Here is a 21,370-nt window from a genome sequence, read left to right on the forward strand (position 1 = left end):
TGGTCCACTGAGTCAGTTCCGCACCTTCATTTTCGACAATCATGTTGTGCATTATGATACATGCGTACATGACATCGCCAATGTTGGGAATATACCACTGCCGTGCAGGACCCTTGACTACCGCCCATCGACTCTGGGGCACACCAAATGCCCGCTCTACATCCTTGCGCGCTGCTTCCTGACGGCTCGCAAAGTATGACTTCTTTTGTCCGAGCGGATGCTTGATTGTCTTCACAAAGACGGGCCAGTTTGGGTATATCCCATCCGCCAAATAGTATCACATATTATGCTGGTTGCCGTTGGCGACGAAACTGATGGCGGGACCAACGCCCGCGCACTGAGCATTGAACAGGGGCGACGACTGGAGAACGTTGATGTCGTTGTTCGACCCGACGACTCCAAAATAAGCATGTCATATCCACAGCCGGTAGTCAACTACAACTTCTAGGATCATCGTGGGATGCTTGGCTTTGAAGCCAGTAGTGTACATCCCCTTCCAGGCGGCGGGGCAGTTCTTCCACTCCCAATGCATACAATCTATGCTGCCCAACATCTCAGGGAACCCGTGGACTGACCCATGCATATCTACCAGACTCTGGCAGTCTTCGGGGCTCGAACTCCGAAGAACCGCTCACCGAATATCGCTCTCACGCCCGCGAAAAAAATCTGCAGACACTCGACGGCTGTCGACTCGCCAATGTAGAGGTACTCGTCGAACATGTCGGCCGCGCCTCCGTACGCCAGTTGTCTGATTGCGACAGTGCACTTCTGCAAGGGCGTGAGTCCGGGTTTGCCAACTGCATCCTCCCTGATCCTAAAATACAGGTATCTTCTCTCTAAAGCACCCACGATGTGCAGAAACAGCGGACGATGCATCCTAAAGCGTCGCCGGAATAAGGCTTCCCCAAAACGCGGTTGCGGAGAGAAGTAGTCTGCATACAACCGAATATGTGCAGCAATGTGGTCACGGGGTACTGTAGTTCGACGATGGATCGGCCGAGGTACCGCAGCCTGCTGCCGCCGCTGCGCCCTCTGCTGTAGCAGCCTATCTATCGCACCTTCCACAGCGACCTCCAATTCATTCTCGCTATCACTGTCACTAGACATTCTAGATATACTTGAAATTAGAGATGTAGAGAGAGAAACTTGTTAACACAAGTGGTGCGAATGAAATAAAATTCAACGATCCGTATATATAGAGTTTAAAAAAAATTAAAAAAATTTAAAAATCGGACGTCCGACCCACACCACAATGGCGGACGTCCGCCCGCCCGTCGCGCCGACGTCCGAGGACACCCGACATCCTCACGGGACGTCCGTATCCGACTTCCCCTGCCACAATGGCGGACGTCCCGGTCGCCCGTCGCGCACGTCCGACCGGACGTCCGCCATTGGAGATGCTCTAAGTTTTTCACTCCAACATTCCTTAAAACTTTCAATGTGTGATATTGGTATTGCATTAAATGAGAAAGTTTTTATTGCTTTGTGTATAAATTTGTTGATTTTATAAATGATGTGTTAGCTTAGTGGTAAATGAATTTCTACTATCAAAATGATCGAAGATGATAGACTAATTCAGAGAATGAATGCTGGATTGTGGGTTGTTTAGTGAAAAATGGCGTGGACTATGGAACTCATAAATAATTAAAGGAATGACTGATTAAAGGACGTGGGTTTTTTTTGGGAAGCATGATAAGTGTAAATCGAGTTTTACATGATAGCTAAAATTAATTTTGCAATATAGTTATTTTAAATAAAAAATATCTCCTTTTTGTGTTGAAAATTGAGTTCATATTGCAAACGAAAAAATTGGTTTGAACTAATATTTTCAAATTCAAATTTTATTCAATATTCATTCTTTTTTTAGCCTATCTCAATTTACTTCTACCCGAAATTAAAATACTTAGTAAGTATTTGATTAGATTTTTCTAGCTTTTCTATCTATTTTTTGAATTGTAAGAATAAATAAAAAAATTAGTATTTTTATTTTAATTTTAGCAAAAAAAATTTATATTTTTTAGCCATCTAAATATCTACCAAGACACACACACACACATTTATAAGTTATTTTTGACCATTTTTTTGAAACATGTTTGTATTCTCAAATTAACACTCCTATTTGTGTACGAAATTATTTAAGGAATAGGCAGATCTTGACACTTTTGTTGCGTGTGCGTCACATTCGACGTTTTCTGCATGAATATTTATTGCTTAAACGTGACATTTTTAGGACTCTGAGATTCATTAAAAAATGATAATTATCGCATACACAAAATGTATACATTCAAATGTAGGTGCATCGAGCAACAAACATATCCAATTTTGATGGCTATGTGCCTAAAATGCCAAACACGACGAGTCATCACTTACCATTCATGACTCAGCAAATAAAATGCCAAATATGATCACCACAAATAATCATTTTTGCAACTACATATATTGTGATGCATAAAAAGTTCAGCATACACAGATCAATCATAGGAAAAATGATTTTAAAATAGAATTATCCATCGATATATCACAATTTATCACGGAAAAAAAAATCTCCCATCGAATAACTAAATAATGTATATTACTACAAATTTGACATGATGATGGAGCTGTTGCACGATAACTCACACAAAATATGTCAATAATTTGAGCAAATTTTCACAATTTTTTATAAAATTTAGAAAGTATTACATCTACGACTTAAGAAATTTTTCTGCATTCGTCCCTGATGATGTTGTACACGACATCCAATGTATGGGGCGACGTGTCGAAGTATGGGCATTGGGGCTTGCGTTGCTGATATTTTTGCAGTGGGAGAAGTGGACCAGCTGCATGCATAACAGCAACAAAAATGATGACAATGAAAATAAAAACAAAGTTGAATAAATACATGAAAATGTGGGAGACAAGACATGCATGTTTGCCGTTACACAAGAATGGGCTGCCTATAGAAGTGTGTGATTCTTGATTTGGATCTTTAACGGAATATACCCCTTTTTTTTTGTAGGCCAGTGTGGCCCCTACAATTTCTTTCATTTATTTAGTTTCATGTTATCCATATCACCTACTTTAAGTCATAAGTCACAACCTCGTCATTTATACCCTATTTTTACGCATTCTAAAAATGAATTTTCAACTATTCCCAAACGATCACCTTTATTTACCATTCAACTTTTAAAAAGTGTTACTCACAAATGATTTTATTTCCCAAATGATGCTGCTTTCTGCAATTAGCAAACGTATAGATTCAAATCCAAAAGCGTGGGATTATTATTAGTTGTAACTAAAGCCCATTATATGAGACCTGGCCCGGTAAACACTTTATTGAGTGTACTAGTATGCGGGCCAATTGGGCCACCAAAAGAAGCTAATGGGCCCTTGCTACTTTTCTCTAAGTTCACTCTCTCCAAGAATTAATAGAACAAATTTTGGGCAAGAGTTAGTTATTTCTGTGTTAATTAGGCAGAAAAAGTTACATAAAACTACGTCGTTTTAGGAAAAGTCCAGCTCAACATCTCACTAAGCCATGTAAGCGAAATTTGACCATCGAGTCACACTGAAGTTTATCAATTTTGAAGTTTGTGGTAAAAAGCAATATTTTATTAAATTGAGTGATAATAATCGCTAATAATACTACTATGAATTTGCAAATCTTGTGCCCAATTCGATTTCTGGGCACAGAATATTACTGAAGAAATTCATTAGGCATCCGATTACGAGGGAATGCTATTAATTACATGTGACTAAAATGTTGATAGGCTATATGTGTCACAATTTAAAAGTTACAACCGCTTTGTTTTTTATTTAACTCATATATTAGGCTTTGCTAACTTGTCTCTTTGCCTCTTCTTTCCACACTCCACTGTTTCAGCCTTTCTCCAGCCTTCAAGCACTGCAAAATGCCAAAGAGCATAAAAAGTACTAGTACTAGTAAAATAGAGTTCTAATTAATTTTTTTTTGGGTAAAAAATCTCATATTTTTTGTTTAAAGTCACATGTAATATGTACATATAAAACTAACCTCTTTGTTCCAGTTTGCAATGCAAATAATCCAAAGCAATAGCCCAGTTTGCATACACAAACCAATCACCATCCCACACCAAAGCCCCTAAAAAGCAATCCAAATTGTGTGAGAATTGTTGCTAAATAATTTAATTGATCATATATTTGACATTTACACAACTCACCTTGAGTCCCATTTCAAACTTGTATGCCATTAGTGTTCCAAAGGGGACACCTAACAGGAAGTAGCATCCAACGCTCAAGTAAGCAACCCGAACCTGCCACCCCGCCCCGATAGCCACTCCTACACACACTCCACTCTCAGTTCGATCCACGCAACAACGTACTCTCTCTATGGGACACAGAGAGTAATACAATACGATAAAACAGTACCTTGTAGAGTGTATTGAACATTCGAGAAGACAATGCTTATCCCTAGCAACGGCGTTAGCTCTTCCACGACCTTCTGAACTTGCTCGTTGCTCGAGAAAATAGCAGGATACTGCTTCCTAGAGGCTACTAGGATGATGGTGAAGAGCAGCCCTGTTAGTAGAGAAGACACCCCGCCCACGACCACTGCCAACCTTGACCTCCCGGGCTGGCCACGGCCTAGCTCATTCGACACCCTCACGCTGCACGTGCACCAACTCATTAATTAGACCTTCTTGAAACAGAGCTTTTTTTTCTTTGTGAAATACGCTGCCCTGTTCAAGAGCCCATACGAACCTTGTGGCGATGGTGAGTCCAGTTGCCACCATGCTGGACCAACCAAGCACGTTCATGCTGCATATTTTGTGACATAGATTATGTCAAACTTGGATTTGTTATGAATTTTGAGCTTTTTAAGATGTGTTTTGTGTTTATTAAATTTGGCAATGTGCAAAATGTAACTCACCATATTGAGAAGGCATCTATTGAAATCTCAGCATCTTCTAAGTATCCAGCAAATAGAGTGAGAGCAAACGAATACCATATTTCCATGCTACACAAAATTAAACAATACATCATCATTTAACTGTATGTTTCATTATTTGGTGAAAGTTTGTAGATTGATGTTAGACTTGTAGTAGTGAATAAAACAAATTTGAGTAATACGGAGTATTATTCAATGTTGTAGAATTTCAATAAACTACTCCCTCCTTGTACTAATAATAAGCTTACTTTGACTCGACTCAAACTTTAAAAAATGTAATACAAAGTAGATGGAAAAAGGTTGGTGGAAGGTTACCCTACTTTTAAATGAGAGTGAGATAATGTTATTGAAACGAAGGTCTATTACCAAAAGTAGTAAAATCAAATGAATTAATTATTCACATACCAACAAAATTGATGGATTAATGGCAGACGAAGAGAGTAGTAACTAACTCACCACGTCATCATTGCCGAGGCAAGAGACACCTTAACAAACTTCCACAAATCATGAAACGCCCTCCACGACAGCCCACTCCAAGCCTCGCCGCAGCTCCCAGCGACGACGAAGGCGAACTGCGCCACGGCAATGAACCACCACGACGCGTCCAGGGCCACGGCCGCCCCCACGAGGCCCCAGCCGAGGGTGGAGACGAGGAGCCAGGTGAGGGAGGCGTGGAGGCAGAGGGCGGCTGTGGCTATGGCCGCGAGCACCACGACCTTGCTCTGAGCCTGCAGGAACTTGGTGGAGGGGTAGGTCATGGCGTAGGCGAAGTGCTCGGGGTTCATCCACACCGCGAACCTCCCGGCCTCCCTTGACACGGCCGGGGTCTGGCCGAGGAGCCGGAGGACCGGGGTGGCGAAGAGGAAGAGAGGGAGGAATGCGAGGGCCACGGCGTTGAGGATCAGCCATGTTCGTTGCATATAGATTCCAAGCATTTCGTATTGGTTGGCTCCATAGGCTTGCCCACAATATGTCTCTAGTGCACTTGACATTCCATACTGCGTGGAAAGGAAATCAGTTCCGACTCAAACTACATCAATTAGCCTGAGAGTCCGTTCGCGGAATTGGAATTGGAATTGGAATTGGAATTAGAATTCTACTGAATAAAAAAACTGAGTTATAATTTAATTTCAAATCATTTGTTTGATAAAAATGATAAGTATATGGAAATGTATTTGAAAGAATTGATTTGAAGTGCGTGTATAGTCTAGGTAGTGTGTGAATGTGCCAAATTTTTATAACTATTTGAATTCTAATTATCTATTTTTAATATGGAATTCAAATTGTGGAATTGGGAGTAATTAAAATGTAATTCAATTTCAAATCCAAATTTTTGTGATACCAAACGTTAGATTTGGATTGAAAGCTCCAATTCTAATTCCATAATATCGATTGGAGTCAGAAAGAGAAAACGTCTTACATATTGAGTTGTGTTTCACTTATTAATTGGCACGTTTATAGATTGGTTTAGTGATAGTTTTAGCAACAATTTTAGCCTACTAAGGAGGGATTCACTTTTATACTGTAGTTAATAAAATAGATAATTGCGTACTATTTTTATTTTCAATATTAAGATTTCTCAAATTCCACATTTAAAGGAATGTGAGCCAATCAAAATTAAGTCAAATAATAAGAGTTATGGACTTATAGTATTAATTTATAAAACTTGGAAAAGATGAAAGTTGAAGCTAAAATTTAATGTTACTAAGACTCTGTTTGGTTAATGAAATTGGGGGTATGTAATGAGAAGTAGTGCTTTCAATTTTGAACCCAATATTTGATAACACAAAAATATTTGAATTCGAAATTGAATTACAATTTCACTATTTGAATATAATACCTAAAATCGATAATTGAGATATTGATTGCATATATTTATAGCACACACATTCACGCATATCTATAGCACACACTGCACACACACTGTATGTGTGTGCGCAATGTGTATTACTCCATGTGTGTAAACAAAAGTGTAAAAGCAAGAAATTGTGACCTACAATCAAGGCAAAGGGGAACCCTGAGATGATGGAGTTCTCGACGGAGACGGCGGCGAGGTGGACGGTGCCGAGGTGGCCGGCGAAGATTTGAGTGACGGTGATGAGGCCATACTGGCAGAAGTAGGTGAACATCGCCGGAGCAGCAAGGCACCATAGCCTCTTTGATTCAATCAAGAATTCTCTCCCAAAATCTACCACACCATTGATGGGCTCAATGTCGTCGCCGTTGCTCGCTAGCAGCGGGGAGTTCTGCTCACCGGAGAAAAGCAGCTGCACCACCCCACCGTCTGCCATGTTTTATTTTATTTGCTTTCTTTTCTTTATGGCCTACTGCTTTGGTCAGTTTAAATTATATCTAAATCTTCCACGGTATGTGAAAAAGACAACTCTTAAACTTTTGTAAAATGTTTGATTTAAGTCGTGCTTGACATAATTCGATGTTGAAATTATGATTTAGACCAATTGAAATTAAAGCATGACATAAATAAAACATTTATGCAAAGTTGGGGATTCATAAAATAAATTTAAAAAAAGGATATTTTTTGAAAAAACTTTAAAAGTTTACGATACAAAACAAGATTAAGCTTGTTTGTTTTAATAAAACATTGTCGTTTTCAAGTAACTATTTGCTGAAAACAAAGGAATGCGCACATTTCATAAGTTTTGGGGAAAACATATTACTTTTGCGGAGAAGAGTTGTTAATTTAATTTGGGAAAGAACTAATTCCAAACAATTACTATCTTTTAAAGTTCTATAGTTTTGTTGCAAATAATAAATGTCATTCACTCGTTTGAGAATCTTTTCTCATCTTCTAGTGGCAATGTTTAGGGACTCTAGTGAATTGAAATTACCACAAACTACCAAAGTTGATATTACTATTAGGAATCCAACTACCAAAACTGAAGTTACCACAAAAAATTTGATTTTTGAGAGCACCCGCAACGCGGTGCCGTCGCCGTTCCTATGCCGTTCCGGAGGAACGGTTTCGCGGCGGCACGCGTTGCAGCGTGCGTTCCGTCGCCATTCCGTGCCGCCACCGTTCCCATGCCGTGCCGCGTTTCGTTCCTCCGGAACGCAGAACGAAACGTTCCGCCACGCGCCGAGGCGACGTGGCGGACTCCCATTCGACGCGTGAAGCCCACTCGCTGCCCCGCGAGTGGGCTTCGTCCCGATGACGCAATAATTCATTTTTTTAAAAAAAATTTCGAATTTAATAAAAAAAAATAAAAAAATTTTTTATTAACGGTAATGAGACCGTTAATTTTATAGCCGTTTGTTTTTTTTTTATTATTTATTTATTTACTCTATAAATACTCCTATTTCATACTCATTTCAATCACAAACACACATCTATTTCTCTCTATTTCCACCCCAATTTTCATCTCAAATCAACTCTATTTTCCTTCTCCCAAATTTAATCAAACTAATGGATCCTTATGAACAAATGCGTCAAATATTGGAACAATCACTTGAAGAAGATCGACGACGGGAGGCGGAAGAAGCCGCTCCGCCCCAACGTCGCTCCCGTACGTACATGATTGTCCAAGACGAAGGACCCGAGGCGGGAAATTGGTTCGACCCCGAATCCCCCGGAAGCTCAACCGCAAGTAGTCCGCCTCGAAGTGGAGCGCATCCGTCTATACAAGAACGGTTATCTATTCGTGCAAGGACACGCGACTCTAGCGCCCACACCCAACTCCAACATGATCTAATTGAGCACATTTGGGCAAACTTTGGCGGATGAAATTATTAAAATTGTGTACTTTTATTTTTTATGATTTTAATTGTGTGCTTTTTATTTTTTTAAGTTTAAGTTGTAACTTTGTTTTAATGTTGTGTGTTTTTTAATAAAATGTGTTTGTTTTTTTAATTGAATTGAGTTGAAATTAAAAAAAATGAAATTGAATGAATAGTAATTTAAGGAACGGTTAAGGAACGGTTAAGGAACGAGGGTTGCAGGTTCTGTTCCTTAGTTAAGGAATGGAGTAAAAAAGTACAGTGGGGCCCTCAAATAGTGGTTTAAAGAACGGTTTAGGAACGGTATAGGAACAGCGTTGTGGATGGCCTGAGGGTATGGACAAATGTGGTGTTTTGAATAAGTCCAGAACCGTATTTAGAAAGGGACAAATATTATGAATTTGTGAAAATTTATCTCTCGATAAATTTGAGGAAATCTTTGTTTGATCACGTTTTCTCATAGTAAATCCGTGCCAGTTTGTTATACTAGCTAATTTAAGGCAGTATTAATAAGTTACTTTGACCCACTTCTATTAATTTTTTTTATATTTTCTCAACCAGAAAGATGCAAAAGTTTTCTTAATTCATCAATTCAATTTTTAAAAAACTGGGCCCATAACTATTTTTGTTCATTTTCTAAGTCTTGTTGCTACAATTGATTAAATAATTTTAAAAATATGGAGGCCTATGAGCAAGTCTATGTTACAATTTATTTACAATTATGAAGCCCAATAAATCATCCCAACTGCTTTTGCTGTTTTCATTTCATTTTCTTTTATTATATTTCTATTCTTCTAATTTTTTGCTTTCTTCATGATATTTTGTCTTGTAACTTTGTACGTCATTGAAACGAGCACGTTTTAGTATTGAAATGAGCATTGTGTCAAATAGTGATTTATACCACACAATAGTGATTTCTAGACGATGATGATTTGTCTCCGATATAAAAGTCAGAAACTAATTGAGCTTTACTGAATACTGAGCATCTTATCTCATGTTTAGTAAAACGTGGCTTTCAATTTTCTATTACATCTTACGTTCCACATCACATATATAACAAATTAACAATATGCACATGCAGTGATGGAAGCATATGAGACGTACCACAATAATGACTCATCCAATAAAAGTTTATATCGGAATAAGACGGATTAAAATTAATCTATTTAAAAATATAATTTTCTATCGTGTGCAATTGTTCACTCATACGAGTAGTATTCATATCTTACAAATGATTCAAAAACATTTAATAAAAAAATAGTACTAGATGAATTTTAAAAACATTTAATAAAAAATAGTACTAGATGAATTTCTGTTTTGTTGTATAACATAAAAATGTAATTCAACTAGTCATTTTCGCAACCCTAACTTGATAAATTTGATACTCCAAGAAAGAAGGCACACTGTTAACAAATATTGTCGCTATTCTTCTTTCTTTCTTGTCTCTAATTTTTGTCGTGCAGGTCTACCAAGATGTGAAGCCCCTAGCTCATCCAACGTTGGGCACCTAGCAATGGAAGAAAATCACTCCACGAGAAATATTACATATGTTTTCTACATAAAAAAAATCCACCAACAACTAAGATAAAAAATATATACTCATATAGTAAATAAAATAACTGCTATACTGTTTTCTACATAAAAAAGATATGCATAATTTGATAGATAACAGATTGCATACATTTAATATCCTTGTTGCGAATGTGAATACTGACAAATATACGAACATGCCATATAAATTGCACTATGTAACGACGATAATGTACAAGATATTATTCTATCATCAAAATCTAGAAGATTCGCCATGAGTGGAGAATAAAATACAGAAAATAAAATTAATTTTTGAGGGAAAAAGTTCAATTTTATGAGCCACTAACACAAGCCAATTCCAGGTTGTTCCAATACGTTTGTCCACAAAATTTTCAACCATGCAAATCGACTCAATTATTTAACACAGTAGTACATTCATTGGTTTATTACGAATTCATAATCAACTATTTAAATTGTAATCTTTGTGACTGAAAATTGAAAAAAATACTCACGACGATTCCTATCGTGACATAGTAAAAACTTCATCAAATACTAGTAAATGAAAATATAGAAAAAAGTTTTTACCAAAATAAATACGATCCATACAAAATAGGGAGTAGTACAAGAAGAAAACTTAGGAAAGTAGTAAACGTTTTTATACTTTAAAGAGATTATATTAAAAAAAATATGATTACCGAAGCATCCAGAACATATCGAACACACACCTGAAAATTGGAATATTTTCATTCTATTAATAAACATTCCATTATTTAATTATTTATGATCGACAATTCGACATTCGATTGCAGAATATAAATCTTAGTTAATAAATTCTCAACTTCAGTACAGTAGCATTCCACAAAACAAACAAAAATGTAAACTGACTTCCATTTTTTCCCGATCAAATTCGACCTTCAATTTCTTAAAAAATGGCAGTAAAACCCTCATCCACAGCAGCAACAATCCCTAAGAAACCGCAGTCGCTGAAGTCCCGCACAATTGAGCTGCATCAGAAGCGAATCGGAGAAGCCCTATCCTTTCCGATTCTGCTCTCCGACCAAATCGCCGCCGCAGCCAAGGAGGCGGAATCGTTCAAATTCGAGTGCTTCGAGGTCGCCAAGCAGGTGGAGCGCCTCCGCCAGATGCTCCGCTCCGCCGCCCGCCTCGCTGCCGACGCCGCCTACGACCGCCCGCTCCGCCGCGTCGCGGCGGAGGTGACCAAAACCCTTGAGAGGTCGCTGGCGCTGATGAAGAAGTGCCGGCGGCGCAGCGCCCTCCGCCGCGTCGTGACGATCGTCTCCGCTGCCGACTTCCGCAAGCTCCTCGCCCTCCTCGACGCCTCCGCGGCGGACATGAAATGGATCCTCTCCATCCTCGACGGCGGCGGCGGAATCGTGCTCACGCTGCCCCCGATTGCCAGCAACGACCCGATAATCGCCTGGGTTTGGGCGCTCACGGCGGCGCTGCATATAGGCCAATTGCAGGATAAAATCGAGGCTGCGAACGAATTAGCTTCGCTAGCAAGAGACAACGACAGAAACAAGCAGATCATAGATGAAGAAGGCGGGATTCCGCCATTGTTGAAGCTGTTGAAGGACAGAACTTCTTCAGAAGCGCAAATTGCAGCTGCTTCATCGCTCTTCAACCTAGCAAACGATCAAAACCGAGTGCAGGCGATCATCGACGAACACGGCGCGCCGATTATAGCACAAATTTTGGGAAATTCTGCAGTTAAGGTGCAGATCAAAGTTGCCAGTTTGATAGCTGAAATGGCGCAGAATTCCCCTCTTGCACAAGAAGAATTTGCGCGGGAAAATGTAATTAGGGCTCTTGTCACATTGCTATCGTTTGACCTATTCGTGGAAAATTCTATACTCAAATTGGGGGAAAATAGCATACATTCCATTGTGCAGATCAACAAGGAGTCGTCGGTGTTTTCATCGTCTTCATCTTCATATTCGTCGCAATCTGCAGAGATGAAACTTGAGCTCGAAACTAGCTGTGCTAAGGCACTGTGGATGCTTGCTAGAGGGAGTGTGGCAAATAGCAGGCGAATTGCAGAGACAAAGGGTTTGCTCTGTTTAGCTAAGCTAGTCGAGGTAGAACGAGATGAGCTGCAGAGGAATTGCTTGATGTCGTTGACGGAGATAACCACTGCAGCTGAGTCCAATGCGGACCTCAGGCGCTCAGCTTTCAAGACGAACTCGCCGGCAGCTAAGGCCGTCGTGGACCAGCTAATTAGGGTTATTCAAGAATCTGATGATCTGTCGTTGCAGGTAGCTAGTATAAGAGCGGTTGGCTGCTTGGCTCGGACGTTCCCGGCTAGGGAGACGAGGGTTCTTGGCCCATTGGTCGCGTTGCTAGGTCACGGGGATGAGGCTGTGGCTGCAGAGGCGGCTGCTGCGCTCGGAAAGTTCGGTTGCCCCGACAATTTCCTCTGCGTCCAGCATTGCAAGACGATCATCGAGTTTGGTGGCGTTCCTCCCCTCATGAGGCTGTTGAGAAGCAACAATGACGAGGCATGGCTGCATGGTGTGATTCTCACGTGCTACCTCGCCATCCACGCTGGGAAGAGCGATGACTTGGAAAGAGAGGGGGTGGCTGGCGCGTTGGAAGGTGTCGACCGAGCTCTCATCGTCCAACACCCTGAGTTGAAGGAGCTGATACCTCAAGCAATCTACCATCTCACTGTGTTTCGTCACTCTCACTCTGGCATGCTCACTCAGAGATAGTTTTAGTCCTACGTTTTTGTATTGAAAAATTAATGAAGACTGAGGCATTTTTTGTGATATTTACAAAACATTTCTCCATAATATGATGACCGTCAGAATAAGTCCAAATTCTACCACAAGTGTGACTGGAAGATATTAACAATCTGCTCATCACAAACACCTACAAACTTACAACTTACAGCTAAAGTGGCTGATTTGATGCATATCATCAAATATAGATCTGCATTTATTCAAGGGGAAGATATATACCCATGGAGATGAGGTAACTGTTTGCGGTGTCGTATTAAGCAAGGACATCAAGAGCGTCGGGCAGTCAGATCGCGCTAGGTATTTACAAGTAGCATGCCCGATCACGTCAGGTTGCTGAAAGTTGCTGGAGAATAAAATTCTTCACATCAGCAGCGGCTCTCTCCCCAGCTAGGGTGGCCAGCTCCAGGTACACCACGGCCTTCATCATATCCCCTTCCTAGTATCATTATCGACGAGATAACTCAGATGGATAAACGAATATAGGCAAATCCACCTACAAGCTTGTTAGATCATGTAAGCCTTTGATGGATTCAACTTGTTAGATCATGTTCAAATACGTAAACTTGAATAATCATACAAAGTAAACGCCCCATCGTTGTAAAGTCTAGTCCTTGCTTCTAGAAGAACAATGTATACTTACTGAAAAAAGACAGAGTCCGTGCTTGAACTGAGCTTTGCTGTGGCCATGATCAGCAGCTCTCTTCATCCATTTTCTAGCCAATCGGTTGGACTGCGCCAAACCTTCACCCATCAAGTAGCACAGAGATGTATTGTACATTGCGTGCACATATCCCCCTTCCGCTGCTCTTAGGTACCAACGAGCCTGTCGTAAGTTTCAGAATCAAGGAAAAGAAGACCTCTTACTCTCATATGCATTCAAGTAGTCATAGATTTTATTACAAGGCACCACTGCCAGTTAAGTTAGAAAATTGCATATTTGGAACAAGAAACAAAAAAAAACAACCTCAACACACATGTATAAGATGACCAGTGACTTTGAAAAACGAGCAACATGTGACTAAAAAGTGAAAAGAAGTATATGTGCGTGTCAAATGTGAAGTAAAAAAATGCTGTGGAATACCGCTTCTGGGAGACTCCGCTCCAACCCTCGACCTTGGTGCAAACAAAGTGCGAGCTGGTATTGAGCACGGACATGGCCACCAAAGGAAGCCTGGTATAACCATCCAATCGCATCTCTGGTTTTTGAAGGATAAGCTGCAGCATATAACACCCAGACATATTTAGAAAATCCAAAGGATAATATTTTCTCTGCAACTGCCAATCTTCAAAACAGTCCTTTCCTTCTGGATAAAAACATAGTACCAGCTTATTCTTATATCAGTCTCCATTCATCTGAAACAACAGGTCCTAGTGGAAACGACGCTGAATGAAGGAACTAGATAGGCGAACCTAAGACGACCCAACCGTGGAAGTTGGGCATCATAGACCCGAATAACTATCAATATCCATCTGCCTGATGCACGGGGTAAACGAACCCCATGATTCCATTAAAGAGCAGAAATAATGCAACAGGCGATCATTTGGCATGGCCTAAATCACTTAAAATCACTCCTCATAACACCAAGACTAGAATTGATTATCTCATAACAGCATTGTTCTTATGTTCTACATCATCATCTCCCAACTGAATCTACTCCATTTATTCTCCTTAAGTTCGAGACCATCATGTCCCATTTTGATCTCAATCCATTACTAATTCGTAGACGAAAATCAAACGCCTAACTCCTCACACTAACATCAATAAGACTATGATATCTCAATAAATGATATAAAACAATAAACAGATTCATCAAATTTCACTACATCACGAGCCATCATATGCACCACCAAACTTAAGGTAAAAACTTGTGTGCGTCCATCCTGATTAAATCCAATTAGGTTCACTAATCCACAATTAGGGCTTATTAATCTATAATTAGGATTTTAATTTATCAATTGGATTTTATTAATCACAGTTATGGATAATTAAAAAAATTGTTACCTTGAAAATAACAAATGGCCAAATTACACTGTCCGGTATGATCACCGAGCTCCGCCGACAAGCGATACCAAGCAATCCCTTCGTCCTTCTTCCCCATCCCCCAATAGATCGATGCGGCATTCACCATCGCGAGCGTGGACCCACGCGCCGCCCCTTTGAGGAAGCAATCGAGCGCCTTTTTCGAATTGGCCTTCACTCCTCCCCTCCCGCTCTTGAATCTCCTCCCCCACTTGAGGAACACCATCGCCTCGCGCAGCGGCTTCAGAGCGTCCCTCCACGCCCTGCACACCAGCGACGCCGTCTTCAGGCTCGGCAGGGCGAAAGGCGCCGCGATCCTCGCCAGCACGTCGTACGGCAGCGCCGAGAAATCCGACCCCTGTGGCGATTTTGGGGCCGAACTGGAGATGGAGAGATGCGATTTGGAGGATTTGACGAGAGTGGGAGATTCCTTGGGTTTCCTCGAAAAGGAAAGCGATGCGAAGTGGTGGTTTCCATCGGAATTGCACGGCCACGTCATTTTCTTCGAAGCTCGGTGGGCGACCGGCCGACGGTGAGAGGTGGCGTACAGGTACAGCTGCGTTCATACGACCATAGTGTGTTGTTTTGTAACAGAGAGATACGAATGCGAATTTGGTTTATGAAATCTATACAACCAGAAATTGACGTAGTACTATAGTTTATAAGTAGATATTTTATTGGTCAATATATACAGAAGTCGGTTTTAATTTATAAAAACTCTGACGTATATAAGTTGACTAAATAAAATCTTTTGTCTCATATTTATAATTTGGGATTGGGAGTTAGTTATTTCTCTTATTTTCTTTATTTTATTCTATTCTTTTTTCTGTACTGTAGTACCTTTTTCTCTTACTTTTTAATTTCTATTTATAACTTATTAACTAAACACTAATATCTGAATTCAGTGTGCCAAAATAAAAACGTCTATAGGGTGGCCATCTGAACCCCTAGCCCCAGCAAAATGCAAAGTTTTTCAAAATTTGGCCATCTATTTATAAATTTGGATAATAAATTAATTTACATTGATTTACTCACTCAATATCGATGTCTTAAAAAACACTCCCTCTATTTCTTTAGTAGTTCCAGTTAAGTTTTGCACGAGTTTTAAAAAATATAAAAAAACGTTAGTGAAAAAATATAGTGGAATGTGGATCCTATTTTACTAAAATGTGAGTGGAAAAAAAGTTAATGGAATATGAGACCTATTATCAATTATAGAATACTTCAACCGGGACTCTTAAAATGTGACATGGGGGTATAAAAGTTGCAAGTTGTAGATGTTAAGCCATTTTTCTAGTGTCATTTTTGGATGTCCACAAAAAAATAGTAGTAGTAACATTTTTAATGGTATAAAGTTTCTCTCTCTTTACTTGCCTTTTCTCTTTATCTCATATTTTATCTACTCATTTTCTTTATCTCTCTTATTTTATTCACTTTCTCTTATTTTATCAATTTCTTATTAAAACTCGTGTCGTCCACAAATTGGACTACTATTTCGTTTAAACGGATGGAGTATTATTTATTTAGTTGGGAATTGACTAAAATTATAATTCCTTTTGTTCATTAAAAATATGGAGTACATAAAGAGGTACATGAGTTCGCTAAAAATGAATGAAGAATAATGCAAAAGTAGAAAGGATTTTATCTTAAAAATAATGTTAGTAATAATTAAAAATGTAGTTCATTCGCATAAATAACACATAATTTGATGTTTTAATGCATCCCTCAAATGATAAGTGGGTTGGCACAATTGTGAAGCGGGCCGAGATGGCTCTTATTTAGGCTGGGCTTTTGTGATGGACTTTTAAGTATTATGAGTGGATTTGCTTAGTGTTTACATCTGATGTTAAAATTTTGATAATTGGGCCAGGCCTTTGGCATATGATTTCTTGCCAATGTACTTCATTAGCATAGTCACATATTGTTGTACTATTATTTTTAATTATTATTAACAAGTCCTCAAGAAAATGAAATAATCTATTTTAATAGTTAGGATTGTTAAGAAGTCCTCGAGAAAATGAAATCATCTATTTTAATAATTAGGATGTAATTTTCAAAATGGTAAAAAAAATCGAAGAAAAAGGTTCTTGCATTTTTTCCTTAAAAAAATGGGTAGACCTTTCTTTCAGGTATCCCTATTTGGAGATGATCCAAGCAAGAATGCATCTAAATCCAGAAATGAAGACCAAATCTTGGTCTTAGGATTAGGTGATCTAATTGTCAATAATTAACCAAAAATACATAATGTCATTATTAATCAGTTTTAGGTCATTTTATAATACCTGGCTTTGATGTCATTTTTAGATCAGTTTAGGTCATCATTTATTAAAATGACCTAAAAATGTCATGTATGATTTTGTTCTGCGTTTTTATATTAAGATCGAATTTTGCATATATCAAAACCCTTTACTTAGTATTTTTGATAAATAAATTAAGATATTAGATATGGTAGGGAATATATGTGCTAATTTTACATTTTTTACCGTATGAGCCTATCAGGTATATTAACTAGTACTAGTATAAATAAGAATATTAAATGCTTGGAATTGATGGAGTATAAATAATCCCATTAAATGGAAATAAATTTCCTTGGAATGATTTTGTCGGTGGATAAACAATCTCGTGATTGATACGGTATGAGTTTGAATACTTCTATAAAATCACATGATTGCCTTTCATTTTATCTGTGAATATATAGACTAGGGGCATGTAGAATTTTAGTTTTGGAAAAAGAAAGCAGTGATATAAATCTATTTGGATGAATTATTTGGCAATGATATATTCCAATTTTATTACATTATGCGCGGGAGACAGATATGGTAAATGAACAGAGTTCTTTTTTGTAATACATTCTCCAAAATCTATTGTCATATTTCTGTACAACATCAACATGTTTCGAATCTACCATTGGCTTCATACAGGAAAAAAAGGAAAAAGGAATAACGAAAATAGAATAGTTTAAATTATTTTCACATATCTGTTGCATTTTGAATTTGTTTTGTCATTTGACTATCGTGGCAACATTCTTCAGACTCTATCCAGATAGATAATGAAATTTAAATACTATATAAATAGTAAATTGTGCTTAAGTTTTTTTCTCATTGTTTCTTGTTAAAATAAACTAGGGCTGGTCACATGTTGTGATAAGATCCTCACTCACAAAAGTTAGTGGAAAAATTTATAAGCCGATTTGATAATATACTCCATTTAACCCTACCTAATTGCATAAGTATCCATAACGTATGGGAATTATCTAAATATCATTTTATTATTATGATCAAGTAGTCATGATTTCTTCTAATTCCATCATGAATTGTTAATTGATTTTAGACATAACCTATATTACGAGAATTTATACAAGTGCAATATTACTGTACAACTTTGATGTACTTGAAATTTGAGTAGAATCCTCAAGGTTTTGACGAAAACTAAAATAACATTGTCAAGAAATCTCATATATCCAATTCATGATGGTGACAACAATGAAGTAAAGCTTAGTCTAAAATTATTCTCATATATCCAATAGGTTAGATGTTGAGTTACTACGGCATAAATGAAAAATCATTATTAATCCTTTTTTATTAAAATTTTTTTACTGACAAAATTTCAGACAAATTTATTTAACTTCGTCAGTTGCTAAAAGTTTGTCTAGAAAAACTGCATATTTTATTGTTGCTTGTGGGGAGATATAAGTGGTACTTCAAATTATAAAGATTTTATTGTAGCTCGTGGATTTTTATAAAATTATAAAGATTAGTTTACTTTTAACTAATAATGTTGTTGTCTTAGTTGTGTATATATATAGTATATAGTACAAAATACAATAGCTAGAGTAGTAGTATTAAACATTAATGACGTATATTCAATTTTAAGAGATGTATATTCTACAAATCATGGGAAGTCCCTAGAAGTGGAACACGCTGGATGTGGCCTACTTTCCACCAAAATAGTTATATATAAAAAGATTAAAGTGCTGCAAATTTCTCTTTCAATGAACAATAAAAAAACAAGAAACTAAGCATAAAAAATATGCATTTTTAGTGTAAAGAATATTACAAGCCCCCTCTCATGTGCTGTCTTCAATTATTGATCGCTTCAAGCCAAAAAAGAATTATCACCTAATACCTCCTCACTCACTTCATGCCAATTTATGAAATTATATTATTTGTTTCTTTAAAACGCACCGATCCCTATAGTATATTTATTAATTCCTAAAAATGCTTGGGATTAGGTGAACTTCACCCTTGTTATTATTACTTGTAATTGGCGAAGCTGGAGAGCTTAATCCCAATATTTTAACATGCAAATTTATATACTTGTTGAGTACTGCATAGAGGTTGAGAAGTAATAAAAAAAATTTACGTATAATAAATATGTGCGGAATTTCAAATATTTGACGAGTGGTTGTGGCTAGGGATGTCAATCGGGCCAGCCCACCGGGTTTCGGGCCAACCCTATTCGGGTTGCGGGTCAATCGGGTGCGGGCTAATCGGGTTGTTATTTTTTCGGGTTATAAAAGTTCAGCCCTAACCCTAAAAGCTCGGGTTTCGGGCTAGCCCATCGGGTTAATCGGGTTGCTACCGATAAAATTAACATGCGATCAATCCAATAAATAATGGTGAAAATTAGTTATATTTATAAAATGTAAAATATTTAATTATGATAAATTTGAGATATATGCGTAAACTCAAATATTAGCATGATCAAATACTAATATTTGAGATTTATGCCACATAAAACATAAACATCAAGAAATTTTAAAGCATGTTTAGAAATTTAAATATATTTTTTTAGTGAATTTGAAGTTTCTAATTCATTTATCTATTATTATATTAATAAAAACTTGATATATAATTTATATATTTAATATATAAAATGGAAAGTTATTTTTTCAGTAATCTGTATTATAAAATAATCAATGAAGTGTCAAATTAGAATCAAACAAATAGAACAATATAAATTTTATCTGGTTTCCGGGCCAGCCCATCGGGTTTTCAGGTCTGGCCCTAACGGGTTGCGGGTTAATCGGGTGCGGGCTAATCGGACTGTAATTTTATCGGGCTGGAAATTTTCAGCCCTAACCCTATAAATTTGGCGGGCTATTCGGGTCAGCCCACGGGTTGCGGGCTAAATTGACATCCCTAGTTGTGGCAGTTTTGGGGATTGTTGCAATGAATAAATTAATCAAAAAAGACTACATTGTGATGTCACTATCTAATCTTTAGGTGTGAATGAACTGCCTAGATAATGTTTTGACGTGTCTAATCATACTTTTACATAAAGTTGTCTTCGAATAAAATCCTTAAAAAATTCACTACGCAAATTTTCGATTTTTAAATACACACAAACCATTTAATTTTAATTATATGTTCAATTTTGGCGCATGGCTTGATGTAAGTCTAAAATTGAATGATCACCCAACAATATTTATAGTGACGACAATCTTGATTTATTGCAGATGCGATGGGTTGACCCCAGTCCTCCTGGCCTAATTTTTTTCTACTATATGAATTCATATATGATCGACAAATGTGTTTTTATTGAAAAATAAATAAAAGAAAAATAGGAGCTTCCAATATTCCTTTTTCTCATTTTGGACTCCATTCAACATCATCAACATTAGTTTCTTCCAATAAATGCTTACATATGTCAGCAGCAGACTTCTTTTGCTTGATGTTTCCTATTTATCCAACTTTTTTTATAGAAAAAACATCTTTTCCTCTCTCACGTACATACAAAACCTACAAAAAGATGGCTTAATTTTATTGCTCCATTTGTCAAAATTCAAATATTACCATTTAATTTCATCAAGAAAACATATGGAGCAAAAAAATGTAGTAATAGTAACTAAATGAGGTTAATCTTGACATTCTTGATGAATGTTGTATGCCACTAGTGTATGCATCTCTCTCTATATATAAAATACAGAGACACACACACACACACAAACACATATACATGAAGAGAGAGAGAGAGAGAGAGCATAGGATTCTTATATGGTAGTAATCTCTATATCACTTTGTGTAGTTTGTCCTTTGCCCACACTTATCATAGAAAAAGAAAAGCATATACAGAGAAGCTTCCCACTATCATAAGGGCGTCCTACATGGGTGGGAAGTCATTGTTTGGTGGGACATTCTCAACACATTCAAATTAAAGTGTTACTACAAGATAATGCTAAAATAATTTACAATGCATATATATCTAAATTAAAGCAATTCCCACTCACATATCATAAGATCAAGCTACTCATACAAACACACATCAGATCACTTGAGCTCATGTCCTATTGATTAGAGAAAAAACGTCTCAAAAATTGCGCATTATCGACACTCTCACCTCAAAGCATGAAACATACAGTATATCATCTTTGACTGACAAACTAAGACATGTCACGTGTAAATATTTTCGAACTCT

General features: G+C 37.7%; 3 protein-coding genes across 3 annotated transcripts; 1 reads left to right on the forward strand and 2 right to left on the reverse strand.

The window, feature by feature from the left end:
- Positions 1-3,569: 3,569 nt before the first annotated feature.
- LOC121767327 (protein DETOXIFICATION 30-like) lies at positions 3,570-7,247 on the reverse strand. Its single transcript, XM_042163574.1, has 8 exons — positions 6,904-7,247; positions 5,363-5,904; positions 4,889-4,975; positions 4,720-4,776; positions 4,387-4,625; positions 4,179-4,297; positions 4,013-4,099; positions 3,570-3,883 (listed from the first exon to the last, which is right to left on the reverse strand). Exons 1-8 carry the CDS (start codon positions 7,195-7,197, stop codon positions 3,818-3,820), a joined length of 1,491 nt encoding a protein of 496 aa, XP_042019508.1. The 5' UTR covers positions 7,198-7,247; the 3' UTR covers positions 3,570-3,817.
- Positions 7,248-10,955: 3,708 nt separating this feature from the next.
- Positions 10,956-13,022, forward strand: LOC121768534 (ARM REPEAT PROTEIN INTERACTING WITH ABF2-like). Its single transcript, XM_042165069.1, has one exon. It carries the CDS (start codon positions 11,101-11,103, stop codon positions 12,901-12,903), a length of 1,803 nt encoding a protein of 600 aa, XP_042021003.1. The 5' UTR covers positions 10,956-11,100; the 3' UTR covers positions 12,904-13,022.
- A 146-nt stretch (positions 13,023-13,168) lies between these two features.
- Positions 13,169-15,593, reverse strand: LOC121768535 (F-box protein At1g70590-like). Its single transcript, XM_042165070.1, has 4 exons — positions 14,936-15,593; positions 14,015-14,148; positions 13,574-13,756; positions 13,169-13,369 (listed from the first exon to the last, which is right to left on the reverse strand). Exons 1-4 carry the CDS (start codon positions 15,450-15,452, stop codon positions 13,259-13,261), a joined length of 945 nt encoding a protein of 314 aa, XP_042021004.1. The 5' UTR covers positions 15,453-15,593; the 3' UTR covers positions 13,169-13,258.
- Between the last annotated feature and the right edge of the window lie 5,777 nt (positions 15,594-21,370).

Source organism: Salvia splendens, chromosome 15 (genome assembly GCF_004379255.2).
Source record: "Salvia splendens isolate huo1 chromosome 15, SspV2, whole genome shotgun sequence".
Classification (NCBI taxonomy): Eukaryota; Viridiplantae; Streptophyta; class Magnoliopsida; order Lamiales; family Lamiaceae; genus Salvia; species Salvia splendens.